At 41.0% G+C, this 14,785-nt stretch overlaps 1 protein-coding gene across 2 annotated transcripts in view; it reads right to left on the minus strand.

Annotated features, from left to right (window-relative positions):
- OGDHL (oxoglutarate dehydrogenase L) overlaps nucleotides 1-14,785 on the minus strand; it is a 116,581-nt gene that overhangs the window by 23,782 nt on the left and 78,014 nt on the right. For both annotated transcript variants that reach the window (XM_054036180.1, XM_054036181.1), the window contains exon 16: nucleotides 11,182-11,309. In XM_054036180.1, the coding sequence (XP_053892155.1) occupies nucleotides 11,182-11,309 (128 nt within the window). The remainder of the gene's footprint in view (nucleotides 1-11,181; nucleotides 11,310-14,785) is intronic.

Genomic DNA, 14,785 nt, shown 5'->3' on the forward strand with positions numbered 1-14,785 from the left:
CCTTCAACTCAATGTCCTTGGATGGTCCTAGCTGCCCATCCTCACCCCCAACAATCCTATCTTCCAAAAGATATTTTAAACCTCAGCCCTCCTTTTCTGTGTGGTCTTGCTGTCTCTAAGAACATTCAAAGAGCATAAAGCCTGTATAACTTCTTCACTGAAGTTCCCAAAGGTATTTACAAAATAGATTTCCCCAGATAGGTTTGAATCCCATTCTAATTTTAAACAAACATTAAGAGACTATTTCTGCTGATTGGGTGACATGGTTGAGAACATATGCAATATGGCTAATTTGTTCAAGGCTTATTTGCACATATGCTGTGCTCTACTAGGACAGGGGTAGTCTAACTTTCAGATGAGACATAAAACTAAAGTCCTGACCACTTGTGGTCATCAACTTTTAATAAGTACCAGGGAGCTTAACCCTGTCTCCTGACCAAAATTTTGATCCAGGTAATTAAGTTCTGTATACCAATATTATCTTGAAATTTCAAATGAATATGGTACCTTTCCTTACTTCCTGTCCTAAACTGTTATTTAATGTAGCTGTTGTGACGAATAAGGGGGAGGTAGCTGTAAAATCCCTCTTGGTAGCTGTTCTTTACTTGCTTTACCTGTAAAGGGTAAAAAGTCCCCCAGGTAAAGAAAAATAAAGTGGGCACCTGACCAAAAGAGCCAATGGCTAGAACTGTTTAAAATGGGAAAATAAACTCTTCCTTGGTCTGTTCTTTGGGCTGCAGGGACACGAGCAGCAATGTGATAGCAGGAATGCTGTGTAAGGTTTGAACCAGATATGAAAAGGTATCTTCTGTATCTAGAAGAAATTATTTGGATGGGGGAATGTTTAGTTAGACACAATCAGGTTTATTTCTTATTTTGGCTTGTGGATCTCCTCTGTGCTAACCCCTGATGCTTTTGTTTGCTTGTAACCTTTAAGCTGAACCCCCAAGAAAGCTAGTTTGGGTGCTTAATTTTTGGAATTGCTCTTTTAAAATCTAGCAAAGCCTAAGTTCCAGATGTATTTTTTTCCTTTTTGTTTTTTTGTTTATAAAATTTACCTTTTTTTAAAGAACAGGATTAGATTTTTGGTGCCCTAAGAGGTTTGTGCATGTTGTTTGATTGGCTGGTAGCACAGCTAATTTCCTTTGTTTTCTTTCTCAGCTCTTCCCTGGGGGGGGGGGGGCGGGAGAGGGAATGAAAGAGCTTGAGGGTACCCCAGAGGGAGGAATTCCCAAGTTCCTTCGTGGGTTCAAAGGGTTTTTTTCACAGTTGGGTGGTGACAGCGTTTACCAAGCCAAGGTCAGAGAAAAGCTGTAACCTTGGGAGTGTAATACAAGCCTGGAGTGGCAAGTATTAATTTTTCGAATCTTTCCGGGCCCCCACTTCCTATACTCGGGGTGACAGAGTGGGGATTCAGCCTTGACAGCTGTGCACCACTAAACACTGTTATACCGTACCCTGAAGTGGCTGTGTTAAAGGGGAGGATCAAGTGATCCCAACACATATGTATCTTATACCAGGTTCAAAAGGGGATTGGGTGAGGCTTATTCATTTCAGTGTTTGCAAAATGCTTTGAGATCCTTAGATGAAAGGCAAAGTAGAAGTGCAAGTTATTAGTTCTGTTCCTGTTGCCTGTGCTCTCTCAGTCATTCTTTTGTCGGTATAGCAGGGATAGAGGTGATGTTAAGCAAAGTGTCAACTTGCACAACCCGTTCTGTGTTTTCCCCCACAGCAGTCTGCATGACTGTCACAAGAATTTGCATCTTTCAAGTAACAAAAGTAAGGCTGCAGCTTAATTCATATGATTTTCAAGTTTCCTAAGGCATGAAAATTAAAATAATCTAGCAAGTGTTTTTGAGACGGCCACACATGACTTTAGTCTGATGTCAGTAAAAGGAAAACCATAAGGAAAGACTTGCTACTATATTTAAAGAAATGAAATACTGGGGATTGGTATTGCGATACACAAGCTCTCTTTTAAATCACTAACTTGAATATAGCCCAGGAGAGCCGTGAAATCATTAACATCTATTTGGTTTCTGAGCCATGGAAATGCTGATGCTCAAGAGGTAGGGGAAGCCCCTTTATGCCCTCCAATAGTCCCACTATATGGCCCTGTAAGAACCTGGCCCTCAGTTTTTGCACTGTCTACCTAATTTCCTGCTGCAGTTTTAGTTGGATAATGATATTGGCTCTCTCCATCTATAAAAAATGGGGTAGTGCTGCCATAGTAACAACATTCCAACACAGAGATACAGGTCTGTCGCATCTTAGGCGCATTTAACATGTGCGATTTCAGTTTTACACGGTCGGCAAAAACAAAACAAAAAACAAACAAAAAAAAAGAGAAAAATAACAATTTAAATACTGTTTCTGTAGCGTGGGCAATTCCGCCCACCATTACACTTAATGTAATTTTGACTATACGCGATTTTCACTTTAGGCGCTGACTGCGGAACGTAACCCCAGCGTAAGATGAGACAGACCTGTAGCTGCATCTCAGTGGTGAGATCATTATCTCTACATATACATAGGGATCATTCACGATGAAAGGTACTGTGGACTTTTAGAATATTATTGCTGTAAAGGATTTTTTAATTGGTCACTAGAAAGAAAATGGTTCAGAAAGCCTAAGCACCAGCCTTATTCCAAATGAGAAGATGAATTCAAACCTTTAAGACTTCCAAAAAAGTTTAAATCAATAGATTAATATTCTTCCTTTCTTCCTCACCTTTCCCGGTCAACCATAAAATCATACTGAATTCCGTCTCCAGCCCTAAGAAGGTCCAGGAGTCTCTACTGATCCATCTGTTTTCTTCAAATATCATGTGTCTGGGAATTTCCTCTTTTCCCAGCATGAGGCAATACAATCTACTCAGCACTGATGAAGCCTCAACGGGAGTAGTGTGTCCAATTCTGGTCACCACACTTTAGGAAAGATGTGGACAAATCAGAAAGAGTCCAGAGGAGAGCAACAAAAAGGTTTAGAAAACCGGACCTATGAGGAAAGGTTAAAAAAACACTGGGCATGTTTAGTCTTCAGAAAAGAAGAATGAGGAGGAATATGATAAGTCTTCAAATATGTTAAGGGCTGTTATAAAAAGAAGACAGTGAGTGATTGCTCTCCATGTCCACTGAAGGAAGGACAAGAAGTAATTGGCTTAATCTGAAGCAAGGGAGATTTAGGTTAGATATTAGGAAAAAACTTTCAAACTATAAGGATAGCTAAGCAATGAAATAGGCTTCGAAGGGAGGTTGTGGAATCCTCGTCATTCGAGGTTTTAAAGAACAGGTTAGACAAACACCTCTCAGGGATGGTCTAAGTATGCTTGGTCCTGGCCTCAGTGAAGGGGGCTGGGCTATATGACGTCTGAAGGACTCTTCCAGCCCTACATGTCTATGATTCTATGACTCTGAGGCACCTGAGAACTTGGGAAAGTCTTAGAACTCAAGAAGCAAGTATCCAGCCAGAGCTCAACAGAGAGAACTATACTCCCATAAGGAGAATATCATCAATAAGAGGCCTGTTGGAGGTTCAAGAGAATGAAGAAAGATAGGAGTATACAAAAAAAAAGCACATTTAAAGTAACAAATGAATATGTATTAGTAGGCTGAGTGTGTATAAGGGGCCTGTAAATTATTTCTGCTCTCTTACTCTATTAAGATGTCCAGATAAACTGGTGAAACTATATTCTGGCCTTCTGCTCAATATAGGGTGGCCAGGTGTCCTGTTACGATCAGAACGCCCAGTTGAAAAGGGGCTGTTAAAAGTCTGGTCGGCGGTACAGCAAGGGCCCAGGGCTAAGGCAGGCTTCCTGCTTGCGCGAGGGCAACCACAGCACGCAGAGCCTCACTGATGCATGTAGGGGCTGCAGGCACCTAGGGGCTGCAGGCACCTGGTGGTCACTTCCTGGGAGCCACAGTAAGCGCTCCCAGGACTCCGCACCCCAACCTCCTGCCCCAGCCACCTCCTGCACCTCAAACCTCTCATCCCCAGCCCCACCCCAGAGCCCACACCCACAGCTGGAGCCCTCACCCCCACACCCCAACCCCCTGTCCCAGCCCAGAGCCCTCTCCTGCACCCCAAACCCTTCATCCCCAGCTTCACCACAGAGACTGCACCCCCAGCCAGAGCCTTCACCCCCCCACCCCAGCCCGGTGAAAGTGAGTCAGGATGGGGGAGAGTGAGTGACGGAGGGAGGGGGGATGGAGTGGGCAGGGCCTCAGGGAAGGGGTGGCCAGGGGTGTTCGGTTTTGTGTGATTAGAAAGTTGGCAACCCTTGCTTAATACCTTCTCAGAGCAACTCAATTATGCTTCCAGACTTCCTGATTGCTGAAACTGAATAACCTAAAATACTCTCTTTATGAGACTTTAATTGAATTGCAATAATCCAGCTGCAACTAAAACAATACACCCAGGTTAACAGAATGGTAATGCCTAGCTCTTATATGTGCTTTTCATCTTTAGATCTCAACATACTTTAAAAAGGTTAGTATTATCTCAATTTTACAGATGGGGACACGAGGCACAGGGAGGGAAGTTATTTGCTTAAACTCAAGCAACAGACTAGTGAGAGCCAGGAATTGAACCCACACCTGCCAAATCCCAGTCAAATGCCCTATCCACTAGGCTGTACTGTAACAAATAAAATCTAAAACAAATTTCGAATACAACCCTTAAATGTATACATCCCTCTCAACTTGCATCTGAAAACAAATAGTTTTTTTACAATGAAAAGTAACTAGCCTGTTCTGGTTTTATCACTGAGGCAAATCAGTCTTGTCAGAATATCATTTTAGTGGCGCTATTATACCCCAGGTGCTCCTAACAGAGAAAGCAATAACTTGGTGAAGAGCTCACAGCTCTGAACAGGTGCCAGCTCTCTGCTTCTTCACCTGCCAGGGAAACAATTTGTGGTATTGTCATGCAGGGCTATTCACTCCATTCTTACTTAATGAGCTCTAATCCACAGAAATTTAGGGAATTCCCAAAACGATTCTGAGTTCTTGCATGTTTACACAGACAAATTAAATCCACAATCTTAACTCCTTTTTCCTTCACAGCCACACCGCAATATTAGAGACTTTCAGGACAACCACTCCAAAGCTTCTTGTTCAACAGTAGTTGTGCGTGCAGTAGCGGTAACAGGAAAACAAATTAGGATGACCACACATCCCATTTTGGCTGGGACAGTCTCTTTTTTAAGCCCTGTCCTGTCCTGTCCATCCTGACCTTTTTGGCAAAAGTGGGCATTTGTCCTATTTGCTCTTGCCAACTGGTCAAAAAAGTTGGGTATGGAGGAACATGTATGTGAGTGGGATGGGGGGGATGAGTGGTGATGCCAACCTTGAGTGGGGTGGGCGGGGGGCAGGCAGGGCTCAGCGAGCAGCAACTCCCAGACTCGCGGGGGGACGGGACTTGGGTGAGTGACTTGGGTCAGTCCCCCGCTTGGGGAGAGGGAGGAGCCTCAGGCTATCCCCACACAATGTCCCATTTTCCCTTTGGGAAATATGGTTACCCCAGAACAGATACTACGCTTGGACCACAGCTCATAAACTCTGCTCCTCTTTCCATCTTCCTCTCTTGAAGCAGCAAATCCTCAGATTGGGAAAGTTTGCATTTCCCCCCTCCCCCCTTTGTATTCAAAAGAGGACAGCCCAGAAAGGAGAAGTCACTAACTACTCTGCATAGAAAGCCCTCTTTTCCACTACTCTCTAATAATCAAACAAATACTGTAGAAACAACTGACACCCAAACAGCATCCTGCGTAAGTTAAACCAAAAAAAAGAGTTTCCACATAAGGATTTGTATCAGTTTAACACAGAGATTTAAGTTAAATTGAGGTAACTATCCCACGTAGACAAGGCCTTGATTTAGGGGCGCAAATACCATGATGATAAGCAAGATACAATATATCTGTTTTAATACCTGCAGCCCTACTGCAACTTGTGAAGTGAGTAAATAAGTCTAGGTATTGTATATGGACTAGAATAATTAATCCTGTGTCTATGCAACTGTTGTTGGGTTTCTGTCCCATATAATGTCTTTGGTTATTAATGGTTTATTTGTTTTTACAGGAGTGATTTTGTTACCCTCTTGTACAAAATAGTTTTGTTTGAATGTTAACCTTTAAAACAGATAAGTTAACACTGAACAGTTCCTATCCAACTATGTAGATATGAACTGGAACAAGGTGTTGATTTCTCTCCTGAGGAAGAATCTATTCCTTGTGCACAAAGCTTTCTGACCACCTAGAAGCTATGACATTACATTAATAAACTATCCATTAAAAAAAAAAAACTTTCCTTAAAAATGTTACTGGCAAAATGGATTAGAATGATAAATAAGTTACGTTTGATCAAAGTAGTTAATAAAAGAGGTAAACATCCATTTGGCGCTCTCTCATCTGAAAACTAATTTCTCTCTATAAATACAAATTTGCAAAGGTAAACATTTCCAAGCACCATGATATATGGTAAATGTTAACAAAATTAATTAAAGTAATTACAGCTAAAGAAAGAGGGAGAGGACTTAATTATATTAAAATTTTAACCCATTCACATACAAGATGGTATTCTAATAAAAAAATTCTAATTAAAAAATCTGGTTTGTCACACTCATCCACTGTAAATTGCTCTGTCCATTTTGTTTCCTTCATTGTTGGAGAATCCATAGCTATGGATTTTTAAAATTATGTTATTTTAAAATATCAATATTAGTAATATTAATTTGTGCTCATGTAGTACCCTTCTTCCACACATTTAAGAGGAATTGCAAAACAATTTTTTTTTACTGCCCTTCTAAACTGTATAAAAAGATTTCCATTATTGTTTCCTTGAGGCTTTCACACCCTGGAAACATCAGATTTGACAGGCCACATTATACAAGGCTGTACCCTGATCTGACGGAGTGTCTCAACCTAGATGAGAGAAGAAGCCATGCTAATTTTAAAAAAAATTGCTTCAGTGTTCACTTTTTTCAAAAGCAGATATTTGGCTAAGTATTTGTTGTTTTAAATAAATTCACAACAACAACAACACAACCACTTACCTAGTTGCAGAATTTGAATTAGTGCACCCATTTAAAAATGCACAGGATTAAAAAAAAAATAGAGCAAAAATATAGAAGGGAATTGCAAAAAAATCTTATCCCAGATGAAATTGTGCCCTCTTGTCTACCTCAAATAAGTATCAATATACCCATTTTACAGAGAGACAAACTGAGGCACAGAACACTGAAGTGTTCCATCACTGCTCACACACCAAGTCAGGGGAAGAATATAGAAGAGCCTAGGAACCTCCAGCTCCTAGGCCTGTGCTCTAACCACACTGCCTTGCTCTATCTGAATTTTAACACTGTAGACCTAAATGACACACATTAAAATACAATCCTCAAGATGTTTATACAGCCAAATATCCACATAACAGATACTAATCTATTATAAGCCACTGTTATCTATTAACTCTTCATTTTTTCTCTTTTGCTTTCATTTGAGTTGTGAAATAGATATGTAATAGTTCTTCATTATTTATCCACAGAGTCAATAAAACTTCTTGATATATTATTAAATGCATCAGTTTTATTTTGTGCTTCACATATCATCCTCTTGCCACCTACAGCTTGGCTGAGTGAGGTAATCCATTCACCCCCAGCTGAAGGTGAAATGTCTGGCCAGTGCCAAAGTATAATTTGATTCACTACGATTAATGCAATTTCTAACAAGATTTGTGATCTCAATTTATGTAGTAAATTTGAAATAGCACTCAATACACATAAGGTTGGAACAGGTTTTCATATCTATATTCCCAGGCATCCTTGATTTTACTCATAGCATCGCCTCTCATCAAGTTGTTAATAAATTTGCAAAGCCACATTATATAGCTAAAATCCCTCTTTAGCAACTGTATAACCTCAAAAGAACCCCACAGCTCTATGATGTAGAGATGGTGTATTTTCAAAGTGCCAATATATGAGAAGATGGAACATTCTGAACCATTTTAATTTCAGTTTGGACTCTGACTGCTTCACAATTCTTTTCCCCCATAATCTTTGCTGATGAATTTCTGCATATGTTGCCCAACATCCTTCTAAAATAGATTTTAAATAGGACTTCACCATTATCATTAGTATTTAACAGAAAATTGTATAAGATAGATGCCTGGTGTGTTTCAGCTCTATGCTCCTTTAGTGATCAGTGTCAACTATTCTCTGGTAGGATTTCTGAATTTGCACCCTCTTTTTTCCCTCCCCCCACACCATGCACAATTAGGTTTTAAGCAGCTGACAGGAACAGTGGTGGAGAGGAAAGGGGGAGGAAGCATTTTTATAGCATGTGTGTAATGATGCTACAGTTTGAGCAGACCTGCATGCATGATATTGTAGGCATGGTCATTATGGTCTCAACATTAAAAAAAAAAAAAAAAAAAAAAAAAATACACTTTCCCAGTCCATTTTACATACTTAGTGTCATTTTTTAAAAAAGACAAAATGGACCCAGTCATGCTGTGATGGGTTGGATCGCAGAACCCCCCTTGGGAGCTGCTACCTGATGTGTCAAGACTACTTCTGCCCTTGCTTTCCCTGCCAGCTCAGGACCCCAGGACCCTGTCTTGCTGAGCCAGACACACTCGCCTGCTCCAGCACAGACCCAGAGTCTGAATTACTTGCCCCAAAGCTGCAGACTTAACTGAAAGCAGCTTACAGAAGTGTTCCTGTCTTTAACACTTGATGCCCAACTCCCAATGGGGTCTAAACCCAAATAAATCCATTTTATCCTGTATAAAGCTTATACAGGGTAAACTCAAATTGTTCGCCCTCTATAACACTGATAGAGAGATATGCACAGCTGTTTGCCCCCCCCCAGGTATTAACACATACTCTGGGTTAATAAATAAGTAAAAAGTGATTTTATTAAATACAGAAAGTAGGATTTAAGTGGTTCCAAGTAGTAACAGCCAGAACAAAGTGAGTTACCAATCAAAATAAAATAAAACATGCAAATCTAAGCCTAATACAGTAATACAATTGAGTACAGATAATATCTCACCCTGAGATGTTTCAATACATTTCTTTCACAAACTGGACACCTTCCTAGTATGGGCATCACCCCCGTGGCATACTGGTACAGCCCTTGTTTCAGCTCAGGTGGTAGCTAGGGGATGCCTCATGATGGCTCCCCACTTTGTTCTGTTCCACCCATTTATATATCTTTTGAATAAGGTGGGACTCCTTTGTCCCTCTCTGAGTTCCCACCCCCTCCTTCTCAATGGAAAGACACCAGGTTAAAGATGGATTCCAGTTCAGGTGACATGATCACGTCACTGTAAGACTTCATTATCCACTTGCCAGCACACAGTTATACAGGAAGACTTACAGGTGAAACAGCCATCTGCAGTCAATTGTCCTGGTTAATGGCAGTCATCAAGATTCCAAACCACCATTAATGGCCCACACTTTGCATAATTACAATAGGCCCTCAGAATTATATTTCATAATTCTACTTTCAGATACAAGAGTGGTACATTTATACAAATAAGATGATCACACTCAGCTTTGTAATGCTTTCTTACAAGAGACCTTTTGCATGAGGCATATTCCAATTATATTAGCATATTTTCACAAAATCATATAGAGTGCAACGTCACAATGGTCCATTATAGAAGAGCAGAATTTGGATTAGGGTCTATATCAGGGGTGGGCAAACTTTTTGCCCCGAAGGCCACATCTGGGTATAGAAACTGTATGGTGGGCCATGAATGCTCACAAAATTGGATGTTGGGGTGCGGGAGTGGGTGAGGGCTCCGGCTAGGGGTGTGGGCTCTGGGGTGGGGCTGGGGGTACAGGGGGATGCTCCGGGATGGGACCGAGGGGTTTGGAGGGCGGGAGGAGGATCGGGGTGGGGCACGGGATAGGGGCACAGGAGAGGGTCAGGGGTGTAGGATCTAGACGGCGCTTACCTCAAGCAGCTCCCAGAAGCAGCGGCATATCCCCCCCTCCAGCTCCTACACGGAGGCACGGCCAGACAGCTTTGAGCGCTGCCCGTCCGCAGGCACCACCCCTGCAGCGTCCATTGGCTGTGGTTCCCAGCCAATGGGAGCTGTGGAGGCTGCACTTGGGGGCGGAGGCAGCGTGTGAAGTCCCCTGGCTGCCCCTACATGTAGGAGCTGGAGGGGGGAAATGCTGCTGCTTCCAGGAGCTGTGCGGAGCAGGGCAAGCCCCCGACCTCGCTCCCCGGCGGGAGATCGAGGGCTGGATTAAAATGTCTGAAGGGCCGGATGTGGCCCTCAGGCTATAGTTTGCCTACCACTGGTCTATATAATAAGAATCCAGGATTGTCACTATCTGTCTCTCTGAAGCCTAGAACGTCTGCTGGTGATGGAAATAGCTACAAGCATAGCTGAGAGCTCTTTTTGTTTAGAATATCACCCAGTTCAATAAATCACTGGATTTCAGAGTCTGTTACCATCCAGTTTATAAATTCTCAGACATTCTGACTTTACCAATTACATCTATGAGGTGTACAGCCACAGCAAGGAATGTGTCTATGCCACACCAAGAGACCTAGACCCCAGTGATATCAGAGGTAATTCAACCAATCACCACCCTTATTCTGCAGCTAATTTGCATGTAACGATTGCATTGGTTGTGAGAGAGAGAAAGCACAGATGGAGGATTACTACACCCACTGCCACACCAGTGCAATAGCAAGAGCTCTTAGCTACTAGTTGTAATAATAATTTTTATAACCCCACCTTAATCAAGGAAGGACAAACGATAAATAAAATTACTAGAGTAAATTTGACAAACAATATTTTTCAGGTAGTTCAATAAAAAGAAAAAAAACTGATTAGCAGTCATACTATTTCATTTTCATGCCCTTGCCCTGCATGTTCCTACTAGAACAGAAGCGCTAAGATATAACAAAAAGCTGTTTTTGTTGCATTTCCAGCCTGAGCAGCCACAGGAAGCACCAGTAATCTAAGGGAAGAGCTAAGAGGCTCAGATAAAAATCTGAATGTCTGAAATCTTAGCGGAATAGAACCTTTCAATATGTGCAGGTTCAACCAGCTTTAATTTACAATTTAAACAAAATTGCTCCTAATTAGCAGTCATCAATTCCCAATCTCATTTGAGACATCTTACTGCATAAGTAAACTTCCCAGGCATTTTCTGAGACTTACCTAAAACTCCATACTCCGAAAGGGAGCTATTGCACACAGTGTAGGGGGCTTGCTGTTCCCAGAGGTGATTCATGGGAACACATGTCCTCTTGTCAACTTCTTGATCATGGAGTACATGGTGGCGATGGCTACAAATAAATGTAGACACAAATGATTATTTGGCTATAGTTTTTCATATGTTCCCAAGGATTAATTTACCTTAAATCTTAGAAACTATTTCCTGGCAACTGTGACTTCAATGGAACTACCCCTTCTATACACCATTGTAGCTCCTGTCTGAATCACAGAAGTACCACCGTACATAAGGATAGAGTATTCACATGAAAATGAATGTTTCTTCACTGGCTATTCACGGTTGGTTTTTCGACACCGGAGGGATTAAAGAGTCGTGAAAATGCATCAGAATCACTGCAGTTTTTGCTAAAAATATTTGTACAAATAATAAAAATTTAGAAGATCTTTTACAGTTAATACTCAGTTATTAAAATAGCATTATGCCTTCTCTATCAGACAGAATACCATAGTTTTGTTGCTAGGTAATAGGTACGGAAGTTAGATTGATGCATTTCTGCACTCCACACAACAGGAAAGATGGAGACCATTGAACAAAAGGTAGCCATTTCACAAATTACAACGAGCTGTGAAATTCTATTAGTCCTCTTCCTAAAATGACTGTGGTTTGTCTTTTTACAGCAAAATCTCAACTATTGAGTATTTTTAAGGACCAAGACTTAGAACAGTTGCATCCTCTTCTTCACTTTGCACTGCCATTCCCACCTTTTACAGCTCTCCAGAACTTCATTAATCAGCATTAGAATGGTGCACCAAGGAACATTATCAAAACAGAGATGACTGAAGTAATTACTGTAATCCATTAACTCCCTGAGCAAGACTAACTGAGTGAATCACACCAATATGTTCAGCTCTACAACCACTAAGGTAAGGAGGGCTATTACACTGATAATAGCTATTATGTGCTGTGTAGCTGCCGATCCTGAACAAATTAGAGACAGACTCTTTCTGTAGTCCCCTCTGTTCTAATGCATCTTAGCAAAACAGCTCTTAAATCTATATAGAAATTAATTAATAGCATAAGATCACGGACAGGCGGGATTATTGAAGAGCAACACTAAAAACAGGAAATAAAGGGTAGCTCTGAGGCAGGAATGCCTTCTTGATACTACCTCCCTTCCCCTATCCCTCAAACCCACAAGGGGAAACTAAAACTAAAATGTGGCATACTTTTTGGGAAGACAATTAAGTTCCCTAGTAGATGTTGACTAGAGTAAGCATAGCTGGAGAGCCACTTCATCAGAATGATACAGAGACACAAAAATCACATCTTGATGTTGCACTGACCCTAGGCAGTCTCTCTGCAACTCTTCATGCTGATGTAGATTCAGGTTCCCTCCCTCCACCCCCTGTCCTCCCTCATTCCTAGGTGCTGGAAGAGAAAGGGACTGTACTTTTACCTGCAGCAGTATCTAGCTCCCTTTCTACTGCTGATTATAAACAATATGGAGTGCTGAGGTGAGAAGTAAAAGGCTCATTATAAATTCTACACTTTTAGCTGATCTTTGTGTTTACTAGTGAGAGCTAATGGGGTAGTGTCCCCTGAGAGAAAAAACAAGACTCTTAAAATTAACATAATGGGGATCCTGAGTGGAGGCTGCTGGATACGGGACAGCCTCCTGTATCTTGCGCCAGATCCCTGACTAGCCTCTGTTGCCCAGTGTCCCCACAAAGATATGGCTGAGTCCTGGTGTGAACCAAACAGTCATGGAAAGTACTGCTGACTACACTACTGCCAACACCTTAGGAAGCTACAAGATAGCAAAAACAATAATGAATAACTGACCTGATGTTCTCATTATGACAGTACAGTACTTCTAGCACTTCTAAAATACTAATTGCTTATCTCAAATTTTACTTCATTTGATTTTTACAGTAATCACAGGTTGAAGCAAGGGTACAGTGGATATCATCACAGTTGCCAACTTTCACATGGTAAATAAGCACCCCAACTTTCACAATAAGACAAAAATCAAGCTAATCCCATTTCAAAACAAGGCCAAAACAAGCCAATCCCCAAGAATCCCAACACTCTATGTTACTAGATCCCCCCTGCGGCGTGCAGTCAGGGACTGGTGGGCCTGCTGTGCACCCTGACTCTCTCCTCCCCTTGTCCCTGCTTGCCCTCCCCCCTTGCCGGGAGCCGATCCAAAAAAAGAAGCAACAAGCCAAGAACTAGCCAACAAGCAACTCACAAACAAATTAAGCCAAAAACAAGCCCAATTCCTGCGGTTTTTTTCGCGGGTTTGGCATGTCTGGATATAATGATAATGTTCATTCCTCAGTCTCTTGTAGAAGGACTTGTTCTAATATCAATGCATGGGAATTTTGAGAAACTCCTGTTAAGGATTATGGGAGTGACACACATTTATTATAACACATCAGGTCACATAATCAGTGAACAGCAGACAAGATTTATTTAAAGCTACACAGTCTCTTAGTTGTGCCCCCATGCTGAGCAAATGTTTCTGCCACATTCCCCTGCTGAAATCAGTCTGAATATTACACGTTAAGCCTTACAAATTTCTGCAGGGATTTTCCCCCACACACACTTCTTTTTAAATACCATCATTTGATATATTAGGACCGAGCCTGATTTTTGGGAGTAATTTCTAATTTCATTCCATATTGTCTAGTTGTTCCTAACCAATTGCAGTTAAGATTTACAGTCATTCCACTCTAGCAAAAGCACTTGGCAGATCCTTTACACTGCTGCAGGCAAACATAAACAGGCTACCATAAATCAAACAGTTATGATCATGGAAGACTTCAGTGTTCAACTCCACAAGCATTTATGTTATTTCATTTTTACTAGGACTGTCAATTAATTGCAGTTAACTTACACGATTAACTCAAAAAAAATTGCAATTAAAAATATTAATCATGATTAATTGCAGTTTTAATCGCACTGTTAAACAATAGAATACCAATTGAAAATTTATTAAATATTTTAGATGTTTTTCTACATTTTCAAATATATTGATTTCAATTACAACACAGAATTCAAAGTGTACAGTGCTCACTTTATTTATATTTGATTACAAATATTTGCACTATAAAAGTGACAAAAAAATAGTATTTTTCAATTCACCTCATAGAAGTACTATAGTGCAATCTCTATCATGAAAGTGCAACTTCCAAATGTAGATTTATTTATTCTTTGTTACATAACAGCACTCCAAAACAAAACAATGCAAAACTTTAGAGCCTACAAGTCCACTCAGTCCTACTTCTTGTTCAGCCAATCACTAAGAGAAACAAGTTTGTTTACATTTACGGGTGATAGTGCTGTCTGCTTCGTATTTACGTCACCTGAAAGCGAGAACAGGCATTTGCATGGCATCACAGATCAGCTAAACATTTATGCGCCTCTCCATGCTTCGACCACCATTCCAGAGAACATGCTTCAATGCTGATGATGCTTGTTAAAAAAAAAAAAAAAAAAATGCATTAATTAAATTTGTGACCGAACTCCTTGGAGGAGAATTATATATCTCCTGCTCCATGGTTCTGCCCACATTCTGCCATGTAT

This window comes from Malaclemys terrapin, chromosome 7 (assembly GCF_027887155.1).
Source record: "Malaclemys terrapin pileata isolate rMalTer1 chromosome 7, rMalTer1.hap1, whole genome shotgun sequence".
NCBI lineage: Eukaryota > Metazoa > Chordata > Testudines > Emydidae > Malaclemys > Malaclemys terrapin.